The 9,754-nt window shown below is 40.4% G+C and overlaps 1 protein-coding gene across 1 annotated transcript in view; it reads left to right on the top strand.

Annotated features, from left to right (window-relative positions):
* Positions 1 to 2,763: 2,763 nt before the first annotated feature.
* LOC123983997 (immunoglobulin superfamily member 1) overlaps positions 2,764 to 9,754 on the top strand; it is a 15,147-nt gene continuing 8,156 nt past the window's right edge. Inside the window, exons 1-3 of the mRNA XM_046070552.1 lie at positions 2,764 to 3,056; positions 3,425 to 3,718; positions 6,780 to 7,082. Coding sequence (XP_045926508.1) covers positions 2,789 to 3,056; positions 3,425 to 3,718; positions 6,780 to 7,082 — 865 coding nt within the window. The 5' untranslated portion in view covers positions 2,764 to 2,788. The remainder of the gene's footprint in view (positions 3,057 to 3,424; positions 3,719 to 6,779; positions 7,083 to 9,754) is intronic.

A 9,754-nucleotide genomic window follows, 5' to 3' on the forward strand; every position in this document is an offset into this window, starting at 1 on the left:
TTGCTGTCTGCCCAAGGCTTTAGGTCCTTGAGTATAGCTTGATAATTCCATGAATTTCTGGTAATTCGTTAGTTATTAATGGTTCAGTTATTTCTAAAATTGTTAAATTTAATCAATCAGTCAGTCTTAAATCTGAGGACGAATCCTCTGTACAGGGACCCAGGACACTAAACAATACACACACACAATTCACTATAATCAAGGTGAAATTTATTGACTAACTAAAGGGAGTACAACAATGTGAGTAAATAACGGAATATTACAGGAATAACAGTCAAACATGAAACAAACCAGAAGGTAATGAACAGAATATGTAATAAGACAAAATCAGTATAATAGGTTCGATGGAGTTTCAGTTAGGAATTGTAGAGGGAGAATATTCTAAGAGAATGACGGAACGAATGGTTGTGAATTATGTTGCAAATGTAGTTTAAACAAACAAGGGGTTTCTATACCAACTATAGGACACCAACGGGTCGCAGAATGTGGTTTGTTTTGCCTTACTTTTGTCGTAATTACCTGTGGCAAAGGCTAACTGCCGGTTAGGCTCGTTGTTGTTGTCCGGGCCCGGCTGGATTGGCATCCCAGCGGCGTCTCGAGCTGGGTTTAAACCGGTGGCTGCAAGCGTTTTCCCGCATCGGGATTCACTGTATATAAGCCCTGGCTTTGCACTCTGAGTTCGTTTGGTGTTGCTATAGCTCAGCGGAACACACTCCAGACTCTGTCGTTGGAACAGTGACTTCGTTCAACTCGAGGTGAGGATTGAACGTGTTTCTGGGTTTCTGGGTCAAAAGTTGCTTAGAATGGTCGGATAACGTTAAAACAACAAAATCAAATAAGACACATACATTCGCCGTGGGTTCGCGAGGCCCAGGGAATGTAGGCTATTTAACGTTGCTGAGTTTAAAACAAAGTCTGGGGAAAGTTTTGTCCCAGGCAGCTCGAAACAAAAGTCAAAATCAAATCTCCCGCTAAGAAAAATGGGCATTCAGGAACATGAAGCTTTCTCAGGTCGTCTGAAGGAAGTTAAAGTACCAAAAAAAAAGATCGGAATTTCAAAACTAAAGGAAAGCGTAATTACGAGAGAGTACAAGCGAGTGAGACAAAGGACAACTAGGTCTTTTATCTATTCTCTTTTTTTGGGACGTGGTGACGTCATTTTGGGAGTGATTTTCCCCGGGGGAGTAACCCTTTGGTCTCAAAGCGCTAACTTTTAGTGGGATACAAAGTATATTTTGCGTGTATTTTCCATTTAATCTGTTCTCCACAATATCAACATTTGAAAGATACTTAATTCTAAACATTTATATAAAGACAAGCAAAACAAGATCAAACACTCGAGGGTTAATTGTTTCTTAATTGTTATTACACTTAATAGCAGGCGTAACACAGCTTAACTACATGTTTCCAGTGTAAACTTGATGGTTACATGTTTTAACTCAAGAGACAAAATATATGTAAGAGTTGCAGCAAAGAATCTGTTAGAGAGTGACATTGTGAGAGATATTCAACGCTTTTAAACACTTGTGTGTTATACCTTTTCTGTCCTCTTGGTGGAGCTCGGGTTCTATGAAAGGTAAATTCACCACTTGAACTGGGAAGCGGATTATACACACGAGGAACGTGTGAATGAACGTTTTAATAAGAAATTGTATACGAAACATTTAGCTAAAGCATTAGTTAAACACTAAACAGACAGTGATTACTATTGGATAATAGGGAGAAATTAAAACAAAACAAAAGGAAATTAGGAAACTCTTCAAGATTACTTTCTAATGATTCTCTTGTCTTCAAACATCACTAAAGGATAACAGGGTCATTACTACTAAACTAAGAGGCAAACGCCACTACTAACTTAGCGAGGACTATTATTTAAACAGAACAAAACACAGTTTATAATGAAACATTTGTTGGCTCAAGAAGGCAGGGATTGGTAGTGTCCCTCACTTCACAGCCTGGGCTTATCACATTTGCACATCAGCTAGAAAGAGAAGAGAGTGGTGTTTTATGGCCCAACCATCCTGTGGGAAAGGAATCACGGCATGATACTTTTGATGTCAGGAGGTAACCTGTGGGGGAGAGAGGGGTTGGACAGCCCTCTTGCTGTCCTGCAGAGTGTCTCCAGTGACACCTTTACGGCGAGAGGGGTTTAGAAGGTTCTTGAATACACAATCCTTAAGTGATGTATGTCTGATTGAGTCTATGCAGGTCCTTACCAAAACATCAGGCGATGTCTCTAGTTTTGCATGTCAAAAGGCCAACTCCAGGGGAGGAAAACCCCCCTTTGGCAGAATAATGATCTCACCTCCTCCTTGAGGTGAGAGGCTGGTTGACCCACTACAATATAGAACGTAACACATCCCTCTTACAGTAACTTAGCTTGATCGGTACAAAAATTGTCTCTCTCTAAAAACAAAAGAGTGGTCTGAAGTGCTACTCCTTCAGTCAGAATCTGTAAAAGGGAACAAAGCCACAATGGAAAGAGAGTCATGTACATATTTCTCATAATTAAAATTATATCATATTCACAATAATAGCATATTGTAAATTCTCAAATCTGTAAACCTTCAATGAGCTACACAAGAAGGATTATGAGTTGGTCTTATTATTACAGTGTGTGCATCACAAATTCATTCATTCAAGTTTCCCATTGTACTGCCTCACCACTACACACCTACTGAAAAAAGAGAAAAATAACATTAACACAGCCAGGATCAAATATATAATACAATTAATATTTCATTGTTGTGTTATTTTTTCAGAGAGCCTCTCAAAGCCCAGCATCTCCATGAATCCTGCTGGTGAGGTTACCTGGGGTCAGGACGTCAGCATCACTTGTTCCATCTCAACTCAGCATTTAGGTGGAACATTCCTCCTGCAGCAGACCTCAGGCTCATTCAGAAAGACCCAAACATCAAGTACCAACTCTGCTACCTTCATTATACCTAAAGTGAACTTTGATAACGAAGGATCGTACCAGTGTCAGTATCAGACAAGTGTTTCCAGTCGAGACTTCAGCTCCCCTTTAAGTGACTCTGTCAGACTCTCTGTTACTGGTAAGGAAATTAATCTGCTTCATTCACTTGTTTAAAGAAATAGTTCAACATGTTGGGAAATAAGCTAATTCATTTTCATGTTGAGAGTTTGATGAGTGATTGATACTTATCTCATAGCTGTTAAATATGAAGCCACAGCCAGCAGCTAGTCAGCGTAGCTTAGCATAAAGACTGGAAACAAGGAAACAGCAGTAACTTACTGAAGGCAACCAGAGGGGACCGAAAAACTTAAAAGGCTTATTTCCCTTAATGGTGAACTATTCCTTTGGCATAAAGGAAATTTAGCAAACTAAAAAAGAAAATGTTTACAAAAATTTTTTATCTCAAAGTCAGTCCATTTACTGCTCTAATATTGTGTTGTTTTTCAGTGAGACTTCCAAAGCCCAGCATCTCCATGAATCCTGCTGGTGAGGTTACCTGGGGTGAGAACGTCAGCGTCACTTGTTCAATCTCAACTCAGCATTTAGGTGGAACATTCCTCCTGATGAAAACCTCCAGCTCCTTCAGAACAACCCAAACATCAAGGACCAACTCTGCTACCTTCAGCATCTTGCAAGTTGATTTTGCCAACGCAGGATCGTACCAGTGTCAATATCAGACAAGTGTTTCAAGACGAGACTTCAGCTCCCCTTTAAGTGACTCTGTCAGACTCTCTGTTACTGGTAAGATACATAAATTAAAAAGTAAATACAACAATTAACCTACAACCCCAATTCCAATGAAGTTGTGTAAAACGTAAATAAAACCTGAATACAATGATTTGCAAATCCTTTTCAACCTATATTGAATTTAACACACTACAAAGATAAGATATTTAATGTTCAAACTGATAAACTTTATTGTTTTTAGCAAATATTCACTCACTTTGAATTTGATGCCTGCAACACAATCCAAAAAAGCTGGGAAAACAAAAGAAGTAAGTTGAGGAATGCTCAAAACACACTTGTTCGGAACATTCCACAGGTAACCAGGTTAACTGGAAACAGGTGAGGGTCATGATTGGTATAAAAGGAGAATCCCTGAAAGGCTCTGTGATTCACAAGCAAGGATGGGGTGAGGTTCACCACTTTGTGAACAACTGCGTGAGCAAATAGCCCAACAGTTTAAGAACAACGTTTCTCAACGTACAATTGCAAGGAATTTAGGGATTTCATCATCTACGCTCCATAATATCATCAAAAGATTCAGAGAATCTAGAGAAATCTCTGCACGTAAGCTGCAAGGCCGAAAACCAACATTGAATGCCCGTGAGCTTCGATCCCTCAGGTGGCACTGCATTACAAACCGACATCAATGTGTAAAGGATATTACCACATGGGCTCAGGAACACTTCAGGAAACCATTGTCAGTCAACACAATTCGTCGCTACATCAACAAGGGCAAGTTAAAACTCTACCATGCAAAGCGAAATCCATATATCAACAACACCCAGAAATGCCGCCGGCTTCTCTGGGCCAGCTCATCTGAGATGGACTGATGCAAAGTGGAAAAGTGTGCTGTGGTCTGACTAGTCCACATTTCAAATTGTTTTTGGAAATTATGGACGTCGTGTCCTCTGGGCCAAAGAGGAAAAAGGACCATCCAGATTGTTATCAGCGCAAAGTTCAAAAGCCAGCATCTGTGATTGTATGGGGGTTTGTTAGTGCCCATGGCATGGGTAGCTTGCACATCTGTGAAGGCACCATTAACGCTGAAAGGTACATACAGGTTTTGGAGCAACATATGCTGCCATCCAAACAACGTCTTTTTCAGGGACGTCCCTCTTTAATTCAGCAAGACAATGCCAAGCCACATTCTGCACGTGTTACAACAGCGTGGCTTCGTAGTAAGAGTGTGGGTACTAGACTGGCCTGCCTGCAATCCAGACCTGTCTCCCACTGAAAATGTGTGGCGCATTATCTAGCGCAAAATACGACAACGGAGACCCCGGACTGTTGAGCAACAGAAGTTGTACATCAAGCAAGAATGGGAAAGAATTCCACCTACAAAGCTTCAACAATTAGTGTCCCCAGTTCCCAAACGCTTATTGAGTGTTGTTAAAAGGAAAGGTGATGTAACACAGCGGTAAACATGCCCCTGTCCCAGCTGTTTTGGAACGTGTTGCAGGCATCAAATTCAAAGTGAGTGAATATTTGCATAAAACAATATAGTTAAATATCTTGTCTTTGTAGTGTATTCAATTGAACATAGGTTGAAAAGGATTTGCAAATCATTGTATTCTGGTTTTATTTACGTTTTACACAACGTCCCAACTTCATTGGAATTGGGGTTGTAGAATAGCAATAACAAGAAAACAGAAAAGAGTACAGTAATATAGCGCGACCATTAAATCTAGCTGGAAAGCTCATCCGTCTGGTGGCAGTAGCTAAAATTGAGGTCATGTCCTCTGTATTGTTACCAGGATATTTAATCACCAGTTTACATTCTACAATTACACTCCCATTATACAAGATATTTTAGGCTGATTCTGATAATAATTACAGCCAGTAGGTCCTATTTTTGTGCAAGTGTAACAACCAGCTCCAACAGCGCTCCGACATAACCTTTAATTTTACTATCCCTATCCATGTGGTCGGATTAAATAAGTGAAGTCCACTGTAAGGGCTCCAAACAGAACAAACTCAAACTCAAAAGAAAACAAAAACAGAATAAGATAGAAGTCCATATTCACTGAGGACAGAAATGGGCAAGGGTCAAAACCAGAAAGACAGTCAAACAGAGGGGGGGCAGGCAGAGAATGATCTGTCCCAGGGTCTGACAAGGGTTTACAAACATCAAAATGGTCAAAAGAACAAGGTGACTTAATAGTATAAACAGTAAACAATATGCATTAAAGCTTTAACAAAATGGTTAAATGTTAAAAACCAGCACAATAGCACAAAAGTGTTTTTCCACACAATTTATCCTCAGCAATGCTAAACTGCTCTTTGAGGGGCAGACGGAGGATGACGGAAGTTTAGGAGATACAGCAGAGATGCAGCTGTCACGATCCTGTCCTGACTTTCTCTGTGTGCTGTATTTTGATTCCTGTTGGTTTTGTATCTGCATTTCAGTCCTGTCTTCTGTTCTGTTGAGTTTTGTTCTCTGTGAGTTTATTTATTGGCCAGTTCAGTATCTGTTACTAAGTCTGTGTTTTGGTTCCATGTCTTAGTGTTTATTCCTGGTCTGTGTACTTAAGTGTTTGTGGCTATGTGTCTGCTCTGTGTTCTGTTCTTGGTTCAGTCTGTTTTCCCTGTTACGTTTGTAGTCTATCTGTATGATTAGTTTTTAGTCTGTTCTGTGTTCCAATTTGTTTCTTGGGTCCTCAACCTTCCCCACACATCACCCCTCGTGACAGCAGCTCGGACAGTTTTCACAGGAAACATTAAATAAAAATAACCCTGGGAAAACTCACAAATGCTCTAAAAGGTGTTAAATGATTTTATAAATAAAATTCATAAATACAAATGGAAATAAGAATTATTAAAGTGCATTTTTAACTCTGTTACACATGGAAATGCCCACACACTGTGTGCACAGTTTGTTTTGAACGTTACACCAATCAATCAAATTCAGAAATTTAATATGCTACAGCAAATACATTTCTGGTACTGTAGATTCTTTAAAAAGAGCATTTACATGGTGGGAAATGAAAAAAAAAATCCAGTTGAATTTGGACAATAAATATATTTAAAGATTTTGGTTGTGTGGTCAAACATTTCTGTGGTGTGTTTTTTTACCCAGTGAGACTGCAGCCGCCCAGCATCTCCCTGACGTCTCCTAACAGAGGTTCAGAGGTCACCAGGGGTGACAGCTTTGTCTTCACCTGCTCCACTTCCTCCCACTATCCCACTGGTGTTTTCTTCCTCATCTTCTCTGGCTCCAACATCACTGACCCCAAGCCAGCAGTCAACCACTCAGCCTCCTTTAACTTCCCTGCTGCTGAGTACGAACACCAGGGCAACTACAGCTGTGTGTATGAAGTCACATGGTCTACACGGAAATACACTTCTCCCATGGCTGCACCAGTTAGTGTCCTCATCAAAAGTAAGTAGAATGGAGAATTTAAACTAACTGTTGCTATATTTTATGAACAATGCCTCTTGACAAAACAAGTGCTGTGGTGCTACATCCATCCATCGTCTATACCCGCTTATCTGTCACCAATGAATCTATGCATGTCTTTGGACTGTGGGAGGAAGAGAGAAGAGAGAAGAGAGAACCCACACAGACAAGGGGAGAACATGCCCACACAGAAAGGTCTGGGACAACCATGGTCGACCACCTTCTTGCGGTGAGGTGACAGTGCTAGCCACTGCACCGACTTGCCACCCTGCTGTGGTACTATAGTGTTAGATAAAAAAAAGAACTTAAAAGAAAAGCTAAGCCACCCACACATTCTGCAGTGTAGTGTGTCCATAACATTTGTATCACATTTGAAAATAATACTATGACCAATGTTTCGGTTGCACTTTCCTGTTTGGTCCATGCATAAAGATGCATTCGTGGACAAAGCCAAATATGACAGCATTTATCAACACACATCTTTCAGTAACAACTGTCTTACAAAGCAAGATTACTTAACTCAGCTTGCACTCATTAGGCATGAGCCATGCAAATACTGAGGACCTTTATCCTCGGTATTTAGTGTACAAAGACGTTTCTACAGCTACTGTATATTGGCCAGATTGTAATAGTTACTATGTAGTCCTAATCTATGTCACAAGTAATAATAATAATAATCTTTATTTGTAGAGCACTTTTCAAAAACAAGTTACAAAGTGCTTTAACAAGTGTAAAGACAATAATACCCAAAAGAACAATAATACAAAAACAATACAAGATAAAAGCAAGAAAACATTGAAAAGACTAAAATACACGTTTAAGATAAATATAAAATTAATAAAATACAATAAAAGGGATAAAATAAAGTCAAATAAGATCGGGAAAGGCTCTCCTATAAAAGTATGTTTTAAGAAGGGACTTAAAAGAGTTCACTGACTCAGCCGACCTGATTTCCTCGGGCAGGCTGTTCCAGAGCCTCGGGGCCCTGACAGCAAACGCTCTGTCCCCTTTAGTTTTCAGTCGAGACTCTGGAACAGACAACAGACCTCTGCCCGAGGATCTCAAGGTACGTGCTGGTGTGTATAGGACTAAAAGTTCAAAAATATAACAAGGCGAGAGGCCATGAAGAGCTTTAAAAGTGATCAATAAAATTTTAAAGTCAATTCTAAAACATACTGGGAGCCAGTGTAGTGAAGCTAAAATAGAAGTAATGTGGTCATATTCCTTTGTTCTGGTTAAAAGCCTGGCAGCTGAGTTCTGGACAGTCTGGAGTCGATCAGTAGATTTTTGGGTTGAACAGGTGAAAAGGCTGTTGCAATAATCCAGGCGTGATGAGATGAAGGCGTGTAAAATGGTCTCGGTGTCCTTAAAAGTTAACATAGATCGAATTTTTGCTATATTTCTAAGCTGATAAAAACATGATTGAACAAGCTTTGTGGTGTGCTGCTCAAAATTTAAATTACTATCAAACCAAACAGGCTTAATGTGATTTACTAGGGAACCAGCAGATGGCAGTATTTGTCATCTGTCTAAGTGTTTACTCCTGGTCTGTGTACTTGAGTGTTTGTTCTTGGTTCAGTCTGTTTTCCCTGTTACGTTTGTAGTCTATCTGTATGATTAGTTTTTAGTCTGTTCTGTGTTCCAGTTTGTTTCTTGGGTCCTCAACCTTCCCCACACATCACCCCTCATCGTGACAGCAGCTCGGACAGTTTTCACATGTAAATGTAAATGCTCCGTATTTGTATAGCGCCTTTCTAGTCTTTTCGACCACTCAAAGCGCTTTTTACACTACATCTGCATTCACCAGTCATACACATTCATACACTGAGCCTAAGTGCTCAAACGGAAACTAACATTCACACACATTCATACACTGGCGGAACAGCCGCCAGGGGCAAATCGGGGTTCAGTATCTTGCCCAAGGACACTTCGACACGCAACCAGGGGGAGCCAGGGATTGAACCGCCGACCTTCCGATTAACGGCCAACCCGCTCTACCTCCTGAGCCGCAGCCGCCCCTCCTGAGCCGCAGCCGCCCCAAGGAAACAGGAAACATTAAATAAAAATAGGAAACATTAAAATACTGTGTAGTAAACACAGTATTGAACAGGATTTCTGTTTTGTCTGAGTTCAGCTGGAGGAAATTATTTGACATCCATTTTTTAACTTCACAAAGGCAGTTGTTAAGTGAACTCAGCATTCCAGGGTCTGTGGATCTGACGGGCAAGTATATTTGTGTCATCAGCATAAATATGAAAAGAAATGCCATGTTTATGGATAATATGTCCAAGGGGAAGCAGATACAAGGAAAACAAAATGGGTCCTAAGACCGACCCCTGAGGCACACCATATTTAACTGGACAGAATGAGGAGACATAGTTGTACACAGACACACAAAACTTCCTATTTGACAGGTAGGATGAAAACCATTCTAGGGCAGTACCAGAGATCCCCACCCAGTGCCTCAGTCTGTCTAACATGATGTTGTGATCAATGGTGTCAAAAGCAGCGCTAAGGTCCAGGAGTACCAGGACTGAGCACATGCCTTCATCAGCAGACATTAAAAGGTAATTGGTGACTTTAAGCAGGGCAGTCTCAGTGCTGTGGTACTTCCTAAAACCAGACTGAAACTTTTCAAATAATTTGTTATTTTC

Source organism: Micropterus dolomieu, linkage group LG02, assembly GCF_021292245.1.
Source record: "Micropterus dolomieu isolate WLL.071019.BEF.003 ecotype Adirondacks linkage group LG02, ASM2129224v1, whole genome shotgun sequence".
Classification (NCBI taxonomy): Eukaryota; Metazoa; Chordata; class Actinopteri; order Centrarchiformes; family Centrarchidae; genus Micropterus; species Micropterus dolomieu.